Genomic DNA, 25,174 nt, shown 5'->3' on the forward strand with positions numbered 1-25,174 from the left:
CTAGATAATGTGTTGAAAATAGAAATAAAAATATTTTTTTTCCATTATTTTATTTTATTTATGACTGGACCATTGTAGGAAATTTTAGGTGATTATGAGGTCTTAAATATTATCTTTGTATACGAAAAAACGATTATGAGCTAAGAACAACTGACTTCAACCACTTATCAAGTATAAGTATAATAATATAACTGTGCACATAATATGTGTCTTTATATTTTTATAAATTGATGTAAATCAATAAAACCGAGTAGTAGGTATCACGTATCAGGGCCGGATTTAGAGGAGTGGAGGCCTCGGGGCATCAGAGAAGTGGGGGCCCTTGGCCCCAAATTAATTTCCAAATAAAATAAACAATTTTTTTTCAAAGTAGATTCTTTTTCTTTTATTAGTATTCAACAAACATATATATAACTATAATAGGAAACAAGAAATTACATTTAAGTGTTAACAAACGGAACCTTCCAAGCTTTTTCTGCCGAAAAATCGTTGATAAGATAAGTTCGCTGAAATCCAGTAAGTAAAATCAAAGTAAAATCGCTTTCAATGCTCAGGTGAGAAAGTTTTGATAGACGGTTTTGTCCCATCGTGGTTCGAAGCCTATTTTTTATAATCTTCATTTTTGAAAATGACATAAAATTTCACGGAATCACCCATCAGCAATCAGTATTAAATTTATTTTCATTCTATTGGCCACTTTCGATGGGACGGCAGGGTGACAGTGCATTCGTAATTTGAAAGATTTTTTTTCCGAAGTCACTATTGTGGAGGGCCCGGGGTTATCACCCCGATTGCTCTCCCCTAAATCTGGCCCTGGTAGGTATATTGGTTTAGAGATTAAAATTTATGAAATTATAGCAATTTAAAATGTCGATTTAAGTAGTGCTGGAAAACACTAATACGGTAACGACGTAGCGTAGTCGTGATAACATGGTGCATCTGCACCACGATTAAAGATAGTATACTATCTAACTGATCTGATAGAATCATACACCTTTCGACTTAGACCATGATATTTTTATGATTATCGAACTATGACAAACCTTGCAGTTTACTGCACTACGACGGCACAATAACTGCTGCAGTAGTACAGCTGTAAAACTGCATAGACCTAAACACTAAACACGGTACACAAGTCATATAGGGTACGGTCTAGACCGATGGCCACTTTTACGAGCGCATCATACCACTTGATGTATAGTCAGTGTGAAATGTCCGTGGGGGTGCAGCGTTCACATTGTCAGGTGGCGTACGTGACTGTGGTCACGAGTGTATCGTACGCGCGTTTACCCACGCGCACTAACTACACGTGACACAAACCGTGTACATTGTACTTGTACAGTAACTATTATAAAAATAATTTATGAAATACGTATACGAGCAAAATGCTACAACGGCAGATCTCTGTCTAAACGGATTTGCTGCATTTTTTTTATCTATACGGGTCATAAATATATAATAATATGTAATATGTTCTGATGTTCTTATAATATGTGAAATAACTAATAAAGGGCTATCGGGGGACGGGAATAAGCCACACAAACATATCTTACTAGATTATGAGCAATGAATTTATACTTGATTTATATAATGATGATTATGTTTATTATTGCTTATCATCTCCTTTTCGAACTATGAAGATCCTTAAATAGTTAAACCTACGACTTTGAGTATGGTTTCTAATAGAAAATTAGATCTAATACTAATTGATAGTTGATACGTTGAGAGATCAATTGTAAAAAGTTTCATTTTTTTCTTTCAATTAAAACATTAATGATCATTGATCCTGTAGAATATATAGATACTTCAAATAATTGAAAACTTTATTACCTAAATACTTATTTTAATATTTTATAAATGTGATATCGTGATATATTTTTAAAATATTTATTTAATTTTTTGGATTTTGATAATAGCATTTTTATTCTCAGTCAAAAAATTTGATCATTTCATACATTACGGTTTCTCGTAAGGTTTTCTTACAGTGTTTTAATAATATTATAAATATATAGTTGGTTTTTTTTATAATACCTAATTTAAAGTTTAAAGTTATCCAAAACTCGTCAAATACAAATGTTTGGAAATTATTTTGTAGCTAAAGATGCATAAAATTAATTATCTTCTGAATTTAGATGACTATGGGTAGATTTAATACAAGGATTGTCTCATAAGATGTTTTTGGTAAAAATTAGTTCAACATACCGAATAGAGAAATAATAAATGATAAAATATCCTTATAAAGTGTATAGTCTAATAGGCCGTTTTCTAAGAATCGTTTATAGGATATAAACGATAGGTATATGGAATTTATTTTTGAATACAAATTTAATACATCTGTACTATAATATTATATAAACATTCAGAGGGAGTTGCCCAGTTGTTTGTATTTATTAGTTATTGATTATTATAATTCATAATACAAATTTGTAACTATAATTTGAAATTTACCAACTATCTTTTTATTTAACATTGGTTAAAAATTAAATATTCCGGTGCCGAATTAAGAGATTTGGCGCCCTTAGGCCCGTAAACATAACGCCCTTAAAAACATTTTTGTTTATCAACAAGTAATAAGGACATTTCGCCCTAATAAACTTATAAAAATCTTCTTATACAACTTGTTTGCAAAATTTATTTTTTTAACATGATTTAGTTAAATTAAAAACTATATAAAATTCAGAAAAACAATTGTAATTAAATTTTTAGAATTTTAAGACTTATAATGTTCATATTCCTATAATACAAAAATACGGCGCACAATGCTTGCAAAGCCATACAAATATAATATATCAATTAAAATTAAATAATGAATAACTTAAAAGGATTTTGATTAACATAAATCTATCTTCAATAATATAATTGTTGATAATAACCCTCATTTTTGGGGGAATAGTGATTTATGGAGCAGATATAATATGCTGCCTGTTTGTGTTATAATTAAAAATTAAAATTTATTGTAATTAAATTGTAATATTAAATATTAATTAAAGTAATGGTAAATTTATTATTTCCTTGATTTGCTATTTCTGCTTATCATGATATGTTTATTTTTATAAATTACTAATTAGTTATTCTAAGAATGGTATAATATTGTAAATACTATTACTATATAGTATATACATATATTTAAATTAATTTTAAAATGTTATTACAATTTACTTTAGTCAGAACTATTACAAGGGAACATTAATTTCGTGTTTTTGCCACTTGTACTAGACGTCATAGACGATAGACAGCGCCCTTTATATGATTTAAAATTAAGGCACCACTAGACCTGCTTGGTCTATACGTTAATCCGGCACTGAATATTCTCTGAGAGCAAACGAATTTGGTATACTCTGTGATTATACTAAAATTAGTTACTTTTATTATTTATAGGTATATTATCAATAGTTATAAATTATAAATGTATAACCTATAATTTCGATTATTGTTCCGTATCCAAAAAAGCCGTAAATTATAAAATTATATTCAACAAATTTGTCAAAACTAAAAAGAGAATATAGCTTTAAAAATGGTTGATTTGAATGTAATAATTGTTATTGTATTCAATTTAATTATAAATAATATGAGGTTATAAAATGTTTTTGCGTATTATGGAAATACTATTTTTTTTTTGTTTTTTACCCAGTTGGATATTCAATAAAAACTCGTCTTGTAATCATTTTACGGTCAGCCGTCAATATTGTTGCGCAGTTGCGGTCTAAAATAGTGTAAACTATAAATCAATAATATTTTTAATTTTTCGTGGGTCTTGATAATTTACTTTACGTATCTTTTAATATTATGCGAAAATTCAAAATGTTTCCTTGATACAGTGTTACCTAAGTACCTAGGTAGCCCGAAACAACGGACTATGCTCAACGCTCGACTGGCTCGTCGTCCACCGATATGAGAAAAACGAACGTGACGCGCGCCCAAATATTACGTCGGTGAGTTTGTTGACCGTCGGGTGGCGGGTGAGTGGGAGGGAATCATAACAATAACACAACGGACGCGCGCACACCGGCAGGCACGCGACGACGATGGTTCTTTGTGGCGGCTGCGCGTGCGTGCCTACGCCGTGTTGCTGTGTTGGCGTCGTCGTTGTCGTCGTTCTCGCTTATCCGAGCTGTCCGACTGTTCATTCCGCGTTTGTCCGCCGTCCTCTTCCGTACGCTGTTATTTTGCCGTCACTGATATCGCGCGTCTGTTCAAGTTTTCGGTGTTTGTTTTCGCTCGTTGGCCACGTAAAACCGACACGAACGATCGATCGTCACTTTCTTTTTCTTTCTGCCTTACGTTTTTGACGTTTTTCCCGACCGTCCGTCACCGTTGCTGCTGCACAAAACCGTCGGCTGAAAAATCGTCGACCCCGCGCGAACTGTCCGTCGCGTACTTGCGCCGTTTCCCGTTCGGCGTACAACAAAAAGATTATTTTCCATCGTCATTATGTCCACCACGCCAAAGTCGTTGCCCGAGGAATCGCTTGGCGGTAAATATAATGCCGTCATTTATTTTTGTCTATCAACTATTTGTTTACAATAATATTGCCTATGGCGGAGAGTACAGTAACGATTAAGCTTATAATATTGTACCTAACACATTGAAAAAACAAGGAAACTCTAAATCTGATAATTAATATATATTGACGGTACTGTAAACCGTAATTCTATTAATTAGACAGTGTTAAACAAAATTGTGATTATGCTGGGTGCTGTATGAAATAGGTTGGACATTTTCTCTTGTAGGTATTAATCGATGTCTGGATAGTTGACACCTAATATCTTTTTAATAGCTTACTAACAATACCTATGTAAAATCAAATAGTTTATATAATTATTTCTTTTACTTTGAGAGGATATTCTGGTCTGATTTTTGACATCAGCAATGGGTAGTTCACATATGTTTGATAGTACCGTTTTAATAGACCTTTGAATCTTCTCAATCCTGTTGATTAAACCAGTTTATGAATAGTTCCAAATTCTCAAACACAATGCATCGTGAAATAAAAAATATAATAATTAGTAGGTATTTACTTTGCACGGTTAAACAGTGCAACTGTGCAAGTGACTGACATTTGTCAGAGTTTGGTTTAGGAACAATTTTTGATGATAAGGTGCATACTAGAAAGGCATTCGTATGTGATATGTTACCTTTTGTAGTGAAACACAGTCCTTAGAGTTAGATTTGACTGTGAGAAAACGCATAAATGAGATGACAGCTGTTCTAAACTGATGTCTAGTAATTTGATTACTGTATTATAATAAATTTTAATAAAATATGTCTAAAGAAATTATAATATTTAAATTATTGTCTTATAATAATTTATTTGCTTATTAATTGTTGTAAAAATATACATATATATTAAACTACTCTTATATTTCAGAAATATAAAAGTTTTAAATGTTTTGATTAGCTATTGTCTAACTATTTAAGATTCAATATTTAATGATCTATTAGGTATATTAGACTAATTCCATTTTTTTTCTCTACATTATGTTTGTAAATAATAAATATTTAGTAATTGTTAAAGTAGTTGCGAGTAATATAATAATCAATAAATAAATAGTGAAAAACAAAAAAATTATATTAAATTGCTCAAATTGATTTAAATAGTTTTAGGGTAACAATTTATAACTATTCTATTTTTTTATAGTTTTCAACTCGTAATTTTAGTTGCATTTCAACTATATTTTTTAATAATTTATCTCTTGTCTCTATTTTTAGTACTTATATCATCAATTTATTCTCCCAGAATTCTTATTATTAACATCAACTATCATGAGCAACATTCTCTAAGCTTTTATTTATTTAATAATGTATTGGGAAATATAATAAGTCGTTAAGTAGGTACCATACAGCCATTTGATAAACATTGTATATTAAAGAATTTGCCATTTTGCACTTTTGTTAGATAAAATTTGGTACAACTATAAAATGCTGTTTAGTTAAAATATATTTTATCATTAACTTTTTTCTATTGGTATGGTTATATTTAATACTTACTATAAAAAAGATTTATTATTGATAATTTTCTAAATATTTCAGTATAAATTTAAAATTTAAATGTCTTAGGCTTAACTATTATTATATTATAAAATTTCAATTCATTAGGAAAAATATTCAGAGGTGAGATTGTAAATTAATTAAAATACATCAACCACAGTTATGTAACATTAACATTTATTATCTAATCTTGAAGTAAAGTGTATAAAAAAAAATTATGCTTATCAAAAAGGTATAATAAATAAATAATAAAAATTGGAAATCACTCAATAATAATATTATAACATGCACTCTTGTTTATAGTAGGTGCATTGTTTTGAAATATAATGGGTACCTAAAGTATTCATTCATTGAATATATACATATAAATATGGAAATTTTGTCTTGTTTTTATATATTTTTAGGATTATTCAATTGAATATATGAAAGATTTTACTACATAATATGTTTTTCTGTAAGTATGTAGGTAGGAAGGTAATACAAATAATTGATATAGTTGTTTATTGTACTTTTTCTTTTATAAAGTAAAAGAATAAAGTGGGGATATGATTAAAAGACATCTTTAATTTGTTATTGTTCTCATTAATTGTAGAAGTAAATAACTTGATGGAAATTATAATTTGATTCTCCTTTTGCATACATAATAAATAATTGCTACAAATAAAAAAATTTAATTTAAAAAATGCCAAGCTTTTTTTATTTAAAATAGTTTATTATACTAATACAAGTACTATAAAATATGTTGATCATATTTCAAATCAAACATAATTGTTTTATATTAATGTTTGTGAATAAAAATTTAAGAAGATACCTTTAAAAGTATTTATTACATTTTAATGTAATTTAAACAGCTCTATTAATCGAGAATTTTAAATATATTTATGTTTGGTGTTTTTAAATCAATGTTTACATTTCCAATTATTGATTTTTGTTATTTTTTTTCAGTTTAATACTTTTATAGTTTCCTAGTTGAGAAAATTAAAAGAAATTTATAATATGTAAGTTCTCGTGTCCCAACTCCTAAGTCCTAATAGAATGACATAAAAACAAAAATATTAACATTCGTTATCCAACTTTTTCCACCGTTTTATCACTAACTGTATAGCTGTGTCAAATATCAATAGTATTATTCACAGAATTATTTATAATTAACTTGGATATTTTATAAGTATAAGGCTTCTATTATACTTTATTAATTATATATCTATTTATAATAGTAAATAGTAATAATTATATAATATTATGTCATTTAATAATTCATCAATATTTGGTGTGATGGTAAAACGGCGTATATAGAAGTGTAGTATTCTGTCATTTGTGTTCTTAACTAACAAAACCCAATGAGTGACAAACTAACGATGTACTCACTAGTCTATCCATCATACTTGAACGATCGCCGACGATGTATAAACATTCTTAAATTATTACACCCCCCCCCTCCCACCTACTGCTATTTCAACCCACACACCGATGAAAGATGATATTGCACGCAAATCATTCAAGTGTCACGCGATTATGTTAAAAAAAATTACTGTGTTGAAAATCGTCATAGAGTTTACCCGGAACTTTTTCAAATAAAAATATCATGTTCGATCGTCTAAAAGTTCGTTTCTACATTGAAATTAATATGATTTACACGCATTAATACATTATTTCGTATTTCGTAATTACAGTTTCTTTCTCGGTTACGAGAGCGCACAAAAAGTATACCTTTTCAATTTAATTATTATTAATATTATTACACTTCTATACACGTGCGCATGTTGGCGTTGCCATTATTTATTTATTATATATTATTTTGTTTACTTGCGGCGTATGCTTTGCACGCGTTCGACGCCAAGGTCAATTTTTAGATGCGTCAAGACCGGTCAAGACTTAACCCGACGTTGCCGCATCGCCTGCGAGCTGCGCACGTTCCAAAAAGAACAAAAGTTCGATCGGTCAGGTGGTTAACAACTCAACTTTAAATAAACACGAGAATAAATATATATGCGCGTGTACAGGTCGTCCCAAATTTTTCATTACAAAATCGCTCGAGATAACATGATATTAATAATATTTTATCATTATTATCGATTGTTATTCAAATTCTGACGATCATGTATATTTTCAGTAAATATAAATATTATATGATATGTATTTAATATATATTCATTGTGTACATTAATATATTATTTAACATTTAAATTTCATATTTCACTAACGATATTGTTAACGTTGCGACCACCTGTCTACAAAAGTCTAAAAGCCCCTTCACCATGTCCCATATCGTAATAGTAAGAGGTACTACGTTGTAGACGTCAAGTCCGTAAATATGTTGTTGTGGCTTTATAATATGTATTATATTGTTAAAAAAAATATATTTTTGTACTATTCGTATAATGTGACGCACATTGAATACTACCTATATACATATGTAATGAGTTTACGAAACTAAATAAACAATGATTTAAACTCAGGTTCGTGTAAACGAAAAATAAAAATTAAACTTTGAATGCATTATGTACTTGGATAAATACGGATTAAGTGATAGCCAAGATTTTTAATTTCATTTTTTTAAATTTATTTATTTTGTTTCGAATGTCTTATAATATAGAGTAGTAGGTACACGTACACATCTTGATTACTACGTTTCGTTTTTTGCTGCCAACCTCGCCTAGACACCTTTTAAATTAAAACTGACTAACCACGTCTGATATGTGTTTGATAATATTATGTTAATACGTCAACCTGTACGACCTTTTGTCGATTCACGAGTAAAAACATTCTTTATACTTATCGGGATATTTTTTTCTACTCGATTTTATTATATTGTAGTGCGTTTAATGTTTTAATATTATTAGGCACTGTTCTATTGCGCGTACTTATTATTTTTTTTTACGAATAGCACCAATAACATTTATTCTAATTTCTAATATAAATTATAATGTATCGTTTGATTTTATGATGTACAAATTATATTTTATTAAATTTTAGCATTGTTTTAAACCCTTTTTTGTTTCAATCGTAATTAATACATTTTATACTACGTGTCACCTTCTTGCGACTTGGTTTCCAATTATTTACGACTAGTATATTTTGTGGATTGTGTGTAACGCGAATCAGTGAATTCAAACATAAGCATTATAATTTCTTGTTTTAACTTCTTGTTTTGGTATCCGATGAGAGGGTTTGTGAATTTAATGCATTTTCATATCGATACTCCAGCCTGAATTCAAAATAAATTAGATTTAAGACATATTTAACTAGTCTAAATGACTAAATGTGCAATATTATTTGATTATTTTCGTTCGTTTTTTTTATGTATCTGTTTGTGACTGTTTTTCGTGTTTTTATTGTGTATTTTGAAAAAAAAAGAATTTACCAATATACCTAAATGATATTTTAATCATGTTTAATTCTTAACAATTATTTTATATAAATATCTTTCAAAACAATTGTTTTCTTGTAGCTTACCTAGATACCTATTTATTTTTCCATAATGTAAACACTCGTTAGTATACAATTTTGATATTTTATGCAATTGGCTTTATAGATGGTAATGAATTTATTTTATTTAGTTAATATTTTGCTTAATTTTGTGTAAATAGTTCAGTCAATAAGTATAGTATACCTAACGCACCCACGAATTAAGATAAAAGTATTATCTTATTATTTCATGATATCGCCTTATCGAAAGAATGGCATACGAACGCAACAGTGCCACACAATTATTTCGAAATTACAATATTATTTTTAAGTAAATAACGGTATGTTTATGACGATGGGCATAATGCGCGAAGATAATATTATTGATAATATATATAAACGGGCATATAAATAATGTAATATTATCTATATATTTGCAACTTTTTGACGAACAGCGTCAGTAAGAAAGTAAATACCTAGGTACGTTTGTTTACTACTGTAATGGACGCTAAACAAATGGCATTAATCTAACTGAATCAAAAACAAATACGTACGTCGTTTATTAGGTATTACTTGTTTTCATACCAAGCTCTTGTAGATGTACTTTATTTATTTAATAATGTGTACATAAATAGTATAATATTATACAATATAACCTTTATTCACAATAAACTATATGCATGCGCTATATTATGTTTAAATCTTTTTTTAATTTTGGGAGAATTCACTCAAAAACATTATTATTTATCGTGCAATGACGTATAATTGTTCAAAATAATTGCAAGTAAACAAATACATTATATTGTTATGTTAGGTGCATACGTTTAAATATTATGATTTAATAAAAACAATATTTTTAAATCATCAAAATAATGCGTGTAGTCGTGTGTATGTCATGACTTATAAATAATAATTATGATAATAAAGAATAATGATTATTTAATTATATCACAGTTGGTACGTTGTTATGGTTTTATATAAATTGTATCATTAAAAAAAACTGAAATGCATGTTATGTGTAATTAGATGTTAAATTAAATAACAACGAAAGACGTGAATTTTTTTAATAGTTTTTATTTTTAAATTTTTAGTAATACCAATTCACATACACCTTATTATATTAAACATATGCAAGTTAAATGGTTTTAATAAATTAATAAAACGTATTGACATATATTTGTATAATAATTTAAGTTTATAACTTAGATGTCAATAGACTTCTAACGAAGACACGCGCGAGTTAACAATGCTAATTATAAATGAAAAAAATATTTTCTTTTAACAATGAATAATAATGTGAACTGGTATTTATTTTAATATTATAAATTAAGCTGAGAACATTTTCTTTGTTTGGTGGGATCTTAAGAAAATGAGTTATCATGGTGAACTTATATTTATCAGGTTATCAACACTTGAATTAATTCCCCTACACAGATAAACATTTTGATTTCATATAAATATTTTAGAAAACTACAAAATTAAGACACTTTTAAAACTAATACAGTAATATTATTAATTTAGTAGTATATTATTATTTATTATATATTATCTTAAAAAAAAAACTCACTACACTCATATTTTAGTAATTAAGTAAGCTTAATTTTTTTAATCTGATGAAAATAATTAGATAAGTAAAAATAGATGTTTTAAACGAAATTATATTTGTAATTTATGAAAGTCTTAAAATTATCATACTACAGTTATTTTTATGTTTTTATCTGTTTCTAGAACCTAACTATTTATAAATAGTTATGTATTGTAAATATTATTTTGACTTAAACTCATCAAATTAATTATTGTTTAACAACGAAAAGTTTAAAACAACGTTGAATTGGACAGTATGGCGTCTTATACTCTATCACTGTAATCACTGTATTTACAGGATAAAAACTATTTTATTAATTTATGAATGTAATAAGTAATCATAGTGTTTTTAAAATTTAATCTTGTTTTAAAATAAATAAAAAGTGACACAATAATAAATACACAACGTATATTATTATAATATATTGTGTACTTTGGTAATCATAAAATTACTACCTATTTGTTTCTATAATTATTTATGCTTCAGAAGAATTTATAAAAAAACATTAACCTATTGACTTTTATATAACTTCAACCTAGTTTCCTGTTAATATACCTAGTTTGGTATTTTCTTTAAGACACTGGAAATGCTTTATTAATATTTCTAAGTGCCGAAGTGTATTTCAATATATAAAGCATTATGATATTGCTACTTTATACTGAGATGATAATCATTAATTATGTAAGTATGTATCGTGTTCAGTGTTTTTATTAGTTTCATATCATATTACCATAAATTTGTATAACTGGCCTAGATTTGTGAAGAATACATCGATTTGCTGTTATTTACTTAATTTAAATTGCTATTTTTTTCAGATGACACCGACTTATTTGCGTGTTTCAAAATTATTTTATATTTATAGATCTTTTTTTGTATTTCAATTGTTATATGTAATCAAGTATATAAGAACTGTGAACAGTTTAAAATATATCTGTTTTAGTAGTTAATATTTGTACTTGTACTTTTATATTTTTATACTTAATGAATTTAATATTCATAAATATTTAATCATAAAAATAAGTAATAACTGAAATATAGATTATTCATATCTTGTTGACCCGTTTTTAATCGCTCATTTGTATGCTTACACTGCAGTAAAGTGTTTACAATGATATTTTTGTCTTGTACTAAGACATTTATTTATATTTTACAGAGGTGCTAGATTATAAGTACTATAACGTTTTCTAATATTTTTCATACAAAGTTGATGTTGTAAAACAGTGTTTCTCTAACTGTGGTACGCGTACCTCTTGGAGGTACTCAAAATTTTTTAACGGTACAAGTCTGGCTAACATATATGTAAGTCTTTAAATTTTTTCATATATATTTTATTTTAGTAACTAAGAAGGGGTACCCAAAAAAATTTATTGATATAAAGGGGTACAGTGTTTATAAAAGTTTGAGAATCCCTGTTGTAAAGTATTAAATAAATTATTCATCGTTGCTACAGAATGTCACAATTTTTCTCCCTAAAAAGAAATCCTATCAACGTCATAGATCGCACCCAGTAAACCAGTTTTACCTACGATATTTTTACAATTAAAAAAAAAAATGTATTTTATATTAAATAGATGCACCATAAACGATTTGAAGAATAACATGTTTAACACTAAACAGCAATATATTATGAAATATTAATATTTTACTCAATATAAAAAATGTGCTACGCCTCTACGGTAAAAAGTTACCAAACGCGTATTTCGAGTCAAAAATGTTCGTATAATGTGAGCTTTGTTCATCAATTGATAAAAGGCACAGTTGTCTAAAGACTAAAATGTATCATACCTACAGACATGCAGTATTCTTAAACTGTTCTGGTAAACATTTGGTCTATTATTTGTGTTCCGAATAAATAATGTAAGTAAATGTACTATGTATAGTCTGGGATTTTAATCGTAAACGATTTCAGTAGTATACTACCATCTGCAGCCGTCTGATCGCTGTATTCGATCGACTTTGCAAAAATAAAATATTAAATACCGTCCATTTGTCAGGTATCGGAAAATTATTCCACAGTGATAAAAGACTTCACCTCCAAAGCGATTTTCTGGGACTAATGTTATCTGCAGTGCTACCGTATCGAGAAACTGTCCAGGAACAACTGTATTCTGGAAACCACAATACTGTGTTAGCATATTTTTTTTTTGTTATCGTAATTTTGCAGAGCAAGAAGGTTTCTGTCGTGTATTAAATTCTAACATTCAATAAGTGCTTGCGTATATTTACAAGATTTTCCCTTAATCCACGTAGTTTCTCTGGTTTATTATAAATTATAATATTTCAACTTATGTGTTTCCAATGTTTCTGTCAAACTATATTTCTGTCGTTAAAGACCTGGTACAAACACACACACAACGATATTATACTACAATAAATAAATACATAATACCATAATGTTTGTCTCGTGAGATCGGTCACGTAGACACCGCCGCGCGCCGAGGCCACAATAATCGCTCTTCAGGTGAAAGCACCCTCCACGCGAATAACATAATACAACGCATAATATAATAATAATAATAATAATATATTCATCATTGCCATTCTATAGGAGCGTTTTAATTTTGAAAATGTGATGTAAACGTGGTGGGACAGAATCAACTTGAACACTCATCCCCCGCGGACTTCATCCGATTATAATTTATTGTAGGTAAATTTGTTATGAATTTCGATTTGCAAAAACAAACATCACAGTCGTCATGTTTTTGTTATTATTTCCTTATATTTGTATTGTTAAATTATAATAATTTACAAAATATTCATAGCAGATTCGTTCGAGCAGTTTTGCCATAATTATTGATTTGCGTTTCTAGTATTATAGGCGAACAAATAAATATTTATGTATACTTATATGTATAATAATTATACATACGAATATTATACTATTGTTTTGTACATTTCGGTGTTGATGGCTTATAATTTGTAGTTGTGAGAATGTGAGTATATATATATTGTATTATATTACTTTGGTGCCCAATTGTTAAAAACAATACCGCTTCAGGGACTGGTATTGTTTTTTTAAATTTATTAATTGTAAAAGGAAACATAATTTTACGATTTTACTCATATAAAAAAACGTGAATATAAGAAAAATAAGCCATTACTCTAAAAATAAATACTTAATATAGAATAAATTAATAATTTTTTGTATCATAAAATGTTTTTATTTAGGAAATTATAGTAATTAATACGATGTAAATATTTATGCAATACACTTTTGAAACGCCCATGATTTTTAAATGTTTTGGTTGAATGTTATAATTAAAACTATAGTGTTAAAAAAAAAAAAATTATCTTTGTATTGGTACTCAATTTTCATATTAATTTATTTGAATAATAAAACTTATAACAGTTATAACTTAACTTCGCATAACGAAATTTATTGATATCACGTTCGCCGTGCGGAATGAGACATCAGGTGGTTTTTGGTGAATTTGAATATTTATCATTGTGTGTTTATTGAATACTTAATGAATATATCCCAAGGACACATTTTGTAATAATTAACCATTTACATAATAAAAATTATTTATTTGAGTTCCGAGATAAGTATAGCGAATAATACTGTTGTAATTAACAATACATGCGTTTATTTATTTACAATGCAACCACACAAGTTTTCGGGTAGTTGTATTTTGTATGTACTGATTACTGTTATATAATATTATAAATATTAATATTATTCATAGCTGTTTAGTGTTAATTTTTATAGTATAATACATATGGTATGCATTAAATATCGTTGCTTAAAAGTGTACGACTGAAATTTTAATTTAGATATTTTTATTGTTTTAGAGATACTAATAGAGTGTAGATATTGTTAATAGTATTATTTTTATATAAATAACAATAATTCTGTATTAAATATTAAATGTTATACTATAAATAAAAAAAAAGAAGAAAAGCGTGTTTGTTATAAATTGAACATAATATTTAAATATTACATATTATAAGAGTGAGGTATAAAATTAATAATAATTATTATAATGTTTGTTAAAATGTATCGTTCGACTTCTTTCGAGTACTCAACATTTAATATATAATGCAAAAGCAGTAACTAATAAAGTAATAAGTATTCAATACGATAATTGTATAAATATGTTTTGATCAAAATGCGTCTCAATCTAATTGAATATTTACAGTGTGAGTAATTCTTCAACTGTTATCAAGTATATAATATGTATTATATATATTTTTTAAATAGTATGCTTGCTTCTTAAAAAAAATTATCGTTCGTATCTCTTAGTGTGCTTTACTTGTCATTATGTCGAAGACCTTGTTGTGTTGTTGTTGTCTTCAAACTATTGTGGTTTTTTTCTCTTTAAAACCTTGAATTTTCAACGATTATTATTGGTCAATGCACAGTGTATTGTGTTTTCATTTGTTCGCGCTTTACAAGTACGAGTGTATTAAATATGCATATAATATATCGCACTATTAGACTTTCGATTGGGAAAATAAATAATTCTTCAGCATAGGCATGTATTTAAAAATTCGGGAAACTGATTATATTATGCTAAATAATAATATAAAATATCATTATAATGATGCAAATTTATGTTTGAGAGAGCGCATCCTTTAGAAAGAAGTTAGACGGAACACCTATAAGATGACTATTTCATCCGCGTCATGAAATAACGTTTATTTCGGTTCATATGAACCCGTGCGATTGTTTTTTAATAACGATGCGTTTGGCACGTGTGCGTCTAAAAACGTTTCTAACTACCGATGCCAATTATACAGGGCGATTTGACTGAGTGTGCGCAACAAACGTTTTCTTCTACTTTGTCTGCCAGTATAATATTATGACGATTATTGTTCGGAAAAGAAAGGCTCTTTATTTTTTCAAATATTCGCAAAAACAAAAGAAAAACGTTCATTTTACTTCATCTTAAAGTACTTTACTGTTGTAGTTTATTTTTAATATAATTACGTGATGGAAAGAAATTTATGAGTTCTTATATATAATAATTCTAAACTAACATTTATCAAATAGTGTTTTAAAAAACGACGTGAAAATAATAATATATCAAATCAACGATAAGACTATATTATTACCTATATTATTTATTATTATATTACGATATAATATTATATCATAACTAAGATTGATATTATAATATAGGAAGTACAATAATTAATTTAATACTTTTTATATTATTTGTATAACCTCGTTTAAATTACTCGTGATAAAGAAGCAACCCTAGCAATTTTTAATTTTAACAAAACACACTGCTGAAAAATAGTAATAATAGTAATAATATATAGTTCAGGAATATAACAAAAATTCATCGCGATTGCAGCGATAATAATATACAAGTATACAGCTGTAGACACATTGCCTGTCCCGCTCTGTATGTCGCTCTCGTGGCATTTTTTTTATCTATAAGATAAGTAACAGGCCTAATATATATTACTATAGCTATATATTATAAATATCGAACGACTTTAATACCTATATTTATATGATAAAGCAATGCAAAAGTGTGCACGCAACGAAATCGAATTGGCAACGTGGCTATAATCTGCAGTGTAGCATTAGTTTCAAACGGACGAACAAAAAAACAAAATTTGTGTGTGTGTAATTATATTTTGCACGTTTACGATAGCTGTTTTCATAGATAAAATATACTTTCGCTTAGCCCAACGGTTCCCAAACTGTGCACCGCGGTGCCCTAGGGGCACCGCTAGTACTTTCTAAAGGCACCGTGGTCTTCGTAAATTTGGTTATCAATGAGTATTTTTTTGTTCTGTCTTTCGTGTTATTCACAACAGAGCACCGTAGCTAAATTGAGTCCAAAAAAAGGCACAGCGGAAAAAAATTTGGGAACCGCTAGCTTAGCCTATATAAGAACTAATTTTGCATGTGGTGTATTCTGCAGATCATAATAATATTATATAGTCACTAATAAATAATAAGCTCGCGAGATTATATATTTTGACGCGTACGCGATCGTAATACTTTTATTTTGTATATACAATTATAATGTATATCATTACACTAGCTACATTTGAATAGTTCTAGTTAGTAAGCAGGGCTCCAAATTTAAATTAATTTCTGCGCGGGTGCTGTGCAGATAGATAAATGTATGTTTTTTTCATGACTTTTTAGTTGTTATATATTTATAAATTATAATATACGAGTTATGCTAAATTATATAATATATTAATATGTAACATATGAATTATTTATAAAAAATAACATAATTTATACATTTTAAGAGAAATTGAATGTACACGTATAAAAAATGTTTGTATAAAATCTGTACTTATTAATTATTAATAAAAAAGGAAGTATCACGTAATTTGTTGAGTATACTTGGCAATGGATTCTAACACTCTAGATAGTTACGCAGCCGCTCCTAAAAGTTGTATTGAAGAGTTAAATCGACTTTTAATTAATTACTAGTAAATAGTAGATTTAACTGTACATAATATGAGATATAGTTATAATTTTGCTGTTAAAATAAAAATTACATTTTAACTAAGTATATAAATTTAAATGTATCTATATAGTTATCGTCTAAAATGTAATTATAATTTTTAATAAATATAATTTTAATAATTTCTGTTGTATAGTAAAAATAATTAACTATACTTCTATCCATTATATGAACAATTCAACTTCGTTTAGTATTAAAAGTAAATATACAATAATATTGTATAACCCCTAAAAAGCCATGATATCCAAATATATTATATTATAATCAATAATTATCAATGAATTTTGACAAGACAAAACATGTATATAAGTATATATATATTATATAAATAAAAATTTCGAAAAGCGTGGGTAGGGTGATAAAAAGTATTAGGCGTGTCGGATTAAAAAGTTAGGCGAGCCCGGATACTGTCATATATTATTCGGTTGGCAGTCGTTTGCGGGTTTTCATATTAATATAATATTATGCATAATTTATTATACTGTATGTACAAACCATCAAAGCGTCTGTCTTGCGCACTTTTTATTGTTTAGTGTAATACTACAGATTTACCACAATTACTGCAATATACAGGGTATCCTGTATATAGTAATGTTGACCAAACCTAATTTTAGTGTTATATAATACCGCGGTTGTATACGCATTACGAAAATTCTTAAATCGATATCATAATAAGAATACTACGCTCGTATAAACTTCGATAGTCAATATTGTCTTGTAAACTATATTATACTATTATAGTTAAAATTCAATCTACCATCAGAGTTGAATTAAAATTGAAAACTGCAAATTTCGTGCTATATTTTTCCAAATCTAAAACTTTATTATTTGGTATTGTTTTGAACAACGATAAATGCGTTTAAAAATATCGTATATTATATATTAATTGCTAAAATACTTGAAAAATGCTAACGAATCTTCGACTAACCTATTGGTTAACGTTTATGCAAACTGTTGAACTGAACACATTCTACAATTGCAGATTGTATAGGTACTCACTTTATTTTTGGTGTTAACCGAAAGAACGGTTGACACGAAAAGAAACATCATAACATGCGAATGTGTTTTTGTGTATACCAATTTAATAATATAGTCAATATTGCAATATTGGTATAGTCTTGCAGTTGTTTTCGATTTTTATATTATTACGTTTACTACAATAAGTTTGCTGCTCATATAATATTATTACATCTTTCGTTTTTGTTTATGTATCGACCGTTGGACGTGCAGCTGCTGGCCCGATCTTGTTTTCACGATACATAATATTACGAAAGTATAGATCGTTACGTTCAAGGATCGTGCGATAAATAAACTTATGTGTATACTTGTATCATCACTGTATTTATAATACTTTAGTATATTATTTTATCGTATCTTCGTGGTGAACGTCAACGATAATATGGTGCTTTTTTACAGTAATATGTGAACGTATTTTAATTTTTGTATCTGTTGTCACATTTTGGAGTAGAAAATATGACTCAACCTTCAAAATGTATGAATGGTGATTTCTGTAAAGAATCTCTATTATGTTGATATTTTGAAAATCAATTAATTAAATCTTTTCAGTATTTTTCTTAATGACCTGAAAAACTTATCACTAACTATATTACAGACTTGAAATTTTCACCATATAATGAAGTTTTTAAACTATTAATAGACATGAAATGTTCGTCTTTTTTACTTTCGTTTATCTGTTTAAATAAAGCTTAAAAATTGAATTCAAGATTTCCCAAAAGTTAAATTTACAGTAAAAAATATCGATATGTCACTCTTTACAAGCACTTAAAGTTTGAATTTTGTCAAGAATGAATATTTAAATGAAAATAACGATTATTGTTTCTGAATTGGTATTAGTTATTTTTTGTAACAATATATATATATACAGTAGATTATCCGAACGCCTATCAACCGGACGAGAAAAAAGATTTAATGGCTTAAAAATTTCTTTTAAAATATGTTATTGTATTTATAGCTTATTCTTTTTCAGTTAAATATTATAATAAAATTATTTGTTTATTGTTACAAATTTTAAATTATAGTACATACATATTAATAATAAATACATACATACAATATATTCATACAATTATATAATTATATAATTTTTAATATGTCATATACCAATTATCCGGATATTTACTTATCCGGATCACCCTTCACATTAATTAGTCCGGATAATCGGAGTTTTACTGTATATCAATCGGTATTTTGATATTTTTAAGTTTTGATTATTAAAAGTAAATGTATATTTTTTATACATAATAAAAAAATGTTTGGCAAAAATTCATTCTATTTCTCGAATTAAGAAAATAATACTATCTAACCTAAGTTAACCTAAGTAGCTATTATATTTTTATTAACTATCGTACTACAACGTAATACTTTTACTAGTATCACCCCTTTACCTTCTAGTTTTTTTTTATAAAGTCGTAAACAGTCTGTTTTCGGCGTTGTTGTTATTAACCGTCACTACTACATATACGCTTGATATAGCAGGTATATACAGATACCGGTATATACCGTGGCAGTTGACCTCTGGCTGCGTGCGTATACGCGCGCAACGCAATATTTGTTGTCGACGACGATGCCAAATAGTGGTCTGTTTAAGAACCGTATAATATTATATTACGTGTTTAATATATACAGCGTGTAACTATTATAAACACATATCGTGTGTAACAAGCAACTTGTGCCTCAGAACGTTTTTATTCTTCATATCATGACGACGGTCTGTCTCGTGATAGGAGACGTTAACGCCCTGTGGATTTTGCTAAATTCGATACAGCCGTCGTTCCGCCCTGTTCGTCATACTCTTACAACAACGACAATGACACTTGTTGTTATGTGGTGTGACGATCATCACGATATGATATATGGTTATAAGTATATATATATTATGACATTATGTTATACATGTCACATGTGTGGCTGGCTGTTATGATTGTATGTGATGGTTAGGTCATTGCGTGTTGGTTTTGCTGTTTATTTTTTACGCTCCAATTGATTTCTATTTTTTTCGTCGTGAACATTTTGTTGTTGTTGTGAAGCAAGGACAAGTTCGTATAAAATTGTTTTGTTTTTTCTGAGTCTGTTTATAGGTTTTTTATTTTGCGTTTAATGTGTATTATACATATTTTATATTATATATAGTATGTACTGCTATCATATTTAGTTATAGGATAATTTTTAAATAAAGAGTTGAAACGATTTTTTATTGCCCCTGAATCAGTGGCGTCGGAGAAGGGGGGCAGAGCGGGCAATTGACCCCTCAGATATAAACTAAAGGGGCAAAAGTATACTATTGCCCCCCCCATACTACATTAAAATTAAACGGTATACAATCGTAAATTATTACGTAATACGTTTAATTTATACGTTTACTTATTCAAAATTGGTCTCATCTTTCTGAATGTGCGTAATAATATTATTAAGGTAATAAGCAGATACATTTTTTTTTTTATTTCATTTATTTATATATTGTTACTTTTGAATAGAACTTCATGTACATAGTAAATATATTTCTTTTATATTTAATTTATCATATTTATTTATATATTTATATTTATATTATACTATAATAATATCAATACATTCATATAATTGAATAATTTTTATATTATTATATATTACCTATATATCAACATTAAAAGAATAAAATATCAAGAAAAGGATTTCTGTTATTAATCACAAATATAGATATGTATTATAATTGTCATTAGGTTTTTATGTTTTGCCCCCCCCCCTCTCATGAAAAATAGTTCCTGCGCCACTGCCCTAAATATTTATCAAAATGCTCTATAATATACCTTTTTATTAGTCATTAATAAATTGTTGCCCGTGCCTACATTTTTATTTAAATGATTTAAATGTTATAGACGATGACATACAATCATTTGACGTCAAAATAAATTTATTGCAAGTAACACCGTTTTTAATTCCACACAACCTAACCTGGAGTAATATAATTTGCATGATTACAATATTTTTATGATACTGAAATTATATATTTACTATTCAATAGATCTGCAAGTCAATATTCACAAGATTTTATAAATTGAATTGTGTTTATGTTTTGAAAAACAAATGTATTTTTTATAATACTATTTAGCCAAATTGTTAGCTTAAAAATAGTGTTCTGTTATACAATTTTTTTTTAAGTTATAATATACAAGATACTCTTCAAAAATAATAACCACTGTAATGATTTAAGATACTTATCGGTTATCGCGACTACCTTTTTTTATGCGATAACCGATAAGCACCTAATAGCTAATATAGAATAATCATAATAATAACAACCGAACAATAAGATAAATATAATAAATACGATAAAGGTGGATATTAATGTAGGCATGCAATTTTATATTTTTATTCGCTATTGTTGCCGCTTGTACGTAGGTATGGTAGTTGTAGGTGCGTTGCGTTTGCAATAACTATATATATATATATATATATATATATATTATGTTGCATTTCTTCCAATCTACTGGAGTTATCGTGTTACTCTGGGACGGGCCATATACGGCAGTCGGTCACCAAACACAAGATAAACATATTTCGTTAAGATTATCATAATATATCCCATTACACAATTTTACCACGACACCAGTGTATAGTCTTACGTTCTTACAGATGACGACATAATATCAAACCAGGTAATGATATACCTACGGTGTCGTATCTATATAGTATTCCATTGCCATATAAGGTGTTTTTCACCCCTGTTTTTGAAAATATTTTATTTACATGATTTGAAGTAATTACTATACTAATTTTTACTTTAAAATAATTTTATAATTCAAAAATACATTTACATAACGTTTTATGAAAAATTATTGGCATACGGTGCAAAAGGAGGTCACATATTATGTTTTTATGTGTTCTTTTTACCCAAGTAGTAAGAAAACAAACGTTTATCCAAATTATATAGGAATTTCATTTTTCGATAATCGTAATGGATGGGTTTAATTTATTGAGTTTAATTTTTATCTGAATTTAGTGGAGATAATGGATATACCAAAACTTCTTATTGTCAAACGTATAACATTTTAAAAGATTTTTACTCTTGACTCTTGTATTATAGTATACATTATGAATTTGATCTCGATTATGATTAAGAATTCCAAAAATAATTTATAGGTAACTAATGAATTTGTTGTATTTTTAGAATCTTGGGTTGATATCACTAGCTGTGCGTCACCGATATCTTTCCAGAGCGCCGACCGTGTCACTCCAGTGCCGTTCATATCGTCCGGCGAAGAATACTTGAGACTGCTGAAAGAGGCTCAAAGAGAGAGCAACTCTTCGTCTAGAGTCTTATCCAAAGAATCGTCCATAAAGGGCAGGTAATAATAGCAGCTCGTAATATATGTATAAATTCGTTTCAGTAGATTATTTATCGTTTAATTCTAACCAAATCGTTTTGTTCTTATTTTCAGTCCAAAATCACCACCAAACAGTCCAAACAACGAATTGGAAGACGATCTCAGGGGAGTGTACATAAATTATTCAAACAAAGTAAGTATTGTCAAAAAAACTTATAAAATACTTAAAAATTAAATCAATATCACATTAATTTATTTTTCCTATAAGTATTCATTTACCTAATTCGGTCCTAATTATTAATATTAAGTAACTGTCTTTTTTTGTGTGTACACACAAAGAAATAACAGTTTTCCAAATTTGCTTATAAAATATGAATTGTAGTTAATAATATCGAAATACACTGTGACTAAAAGTTAAATATAATAAGAACTATTAAAAAACTGCACAATTCACTCTTGTTATACATTTTAGTGGAAGAAAAAAACATGTTTAAAAAATAATTATTTTAAATTGTTTTGTTTATTTGTAATGCTAAATGATTTACTCTTAGATTTAAATAATGTGTGTTAATTAAATAATCCACAATTACTGCTGATTCAGATGATAAAAAGAAAACATATTTTTTTTTATAAGTTGCCATGTATGACAAACACAATACGTTTTAAGTGGTTTTTAGAATATAACTTTCAGTTTATGATCATTTGAAATCTATTTCATAAGTCAATAGGTTATCTACATTCTTTTAGATGGATAGTAATTGTTCAAGTTTATAGATATTAACCCAAAATGGTACCTCTATCAATGATTAACTTGAACATATTGTATAAACTGCACCGTAAAACAATTACTAAAGAAAAAATCTAAATGGTTTTAGTTTTAATCAAATATTGTAATTGGTTATAAAATGTATAATAATCTTTTTAATTTCTTTAACAGGGTGGAGAATTGTACAACTTGGATAAGAGTACTGATTGGATATGGGATTGGAGTAGCCGACCAGACCAGGCACCTCCCAAGTAATTATATATAATAAATATATATGAAATATAGGTTAAAAAAATATAAAATGTTAATAATTTTTTGTAATTATTTAAAGTTTATTTGTGGCAATGTATATTTTGTTTAAGTGGGAGAAGTAGGAGTTTTATTTTGCTCATTGCTAGGTTAAAGTAATAACAAATAAAGCTAAATAGTTTAAAATATTGAGTATTTGTTTTATATGCTAAAATTTTAATTTTTATCAAAGTAATCTAAGTATTTATAATATTATATGTTTATATAACCAGTTGTTTCAACATAAGATCTAAAAATAAAATTACAGTACATGAATTACACATTTATTGATTTTTTTTTAATTTTTGCTTGAACTATTAGTTATTAATGCAATTAAAGATTATTAATTGTTATTAACAGATATTAATTGATTAATAGACAAACATTGTTTCATTTGTGTTTCTATGTATCAATTGATAAATAGATAGATTATCAATTAATATTTTAAAAACATTAGTCATTTTAATAGACAAGTGATTTTCTTACCAGCTGGCAGGCATTGTGAAAACTATTGTTTATAATAAATATAAGTAAATTATATATGTTACCAAATAAGTTTGATAGATCATATATTGATGTATTCAATCACTACTATTTTTAATATAACTCTTTGCATCTAATTACCATTTAAGAATTTTACTTTTTATTTATGGTTAAAATTATCTTATTTTAATAACTGTTTATTTTCCTTTTATAGAAACTGGAAATTCATTCATCCCAAGAAGAAGACATACAGTATGCGCAATGCCAAGGTTGGCAAAGATGGTCTCTTTTCCAAAGAAGTTTTGTACACTTTGTTCCTGACCAATATTTTATCCATACTGTTGGGAGCTGGTGTTGGGTATGGAACTATATTATAATATTGTTATAATTTTACAATATCTTTAAATTTATACAATTTTGTTTTATTTAGTGCCTGGCTATGTAAACGAGGCGGTATTATGATGTCTAGAGTGACTTTGGAATAAACTGTCTGTGGAACATAACATATGCACATACACATGCACAAAAAAAATACAAGAATAAATATTGTCAATTCGTTGTCTTTTTAAGTCTGAAATTCAAAAATGCATGTTCATTATTTTCAAAAACAACCCTCAAAATATTCCTTTTTGTAATATTATATTTATGATAATATAGCTTAAGTTTTTATTAACTTTAAGATGATAATTATTAATTTGACACATTAGATTAAATATGTCTAATATTTATTATTATAATATTTAATTTAACCAACAAAAACTTTGCAAATAAATTTTGTATGGTACTCTTGATTACATTGATCCTTTATAATTTAAGAATTTTTCTTATTATAAATAAAAACTTGGTAAGTTCCAGTACCTCTGATTGTATTGAAAATTGTGCATGTATGTTC

At 27.4% G+C, this 25,174-nt stretch overlaps 1 protein-coding gene across 1 annotated transcript; it reads left to right on the forward strand.

Moving 5' to 3' along the window:
• Positions 1-4,091: 4,091 nt before the first annotated feature.
• Positions 4,092-24,805, forward strand: LOC113560646 (BCL2/adenovirus E1B 19 kDa protein-interacting protein 3-like). Its single transcript, XM_026966651.1, has 6 exons — positions 4,092-4,474; positions 22,589-22,766; positions 22,860-22,938; positions 23,683-23,762; positions 24,497-24,640; positions 24,713-24,805. Exons 1-6 carry the CDS (start codon positions 4,432-4,434, stop codon positions 24,765-24,767), a joined length of 579 nt encoding a protein of 192 aa, XP_026822452.1. The 5' UTR covers positions 4,092-4,431; the 3' UTR covers positions 24,768-24,805.
• Positions 24,806-25,174: the final 369 nt, after the last annotated feature.

Source organism: Rhopalosiphum maidis, chromosome 4 (genome assembly GCF_003676215.2).
Source record: "Rhopalosiphum maidis isolate BTI-1 chromosome 4, ASM367621v3, whole genome shotgun sequence".
In the NCBI taxonomy this organism is placed as follows: domain Eukaryota; kingdom Metazoa; phylum Arthropoda; class Insecta; order Hemiptera; family Aphididae; genus Rhopalosiphum; species Rhopalosiphum maidis.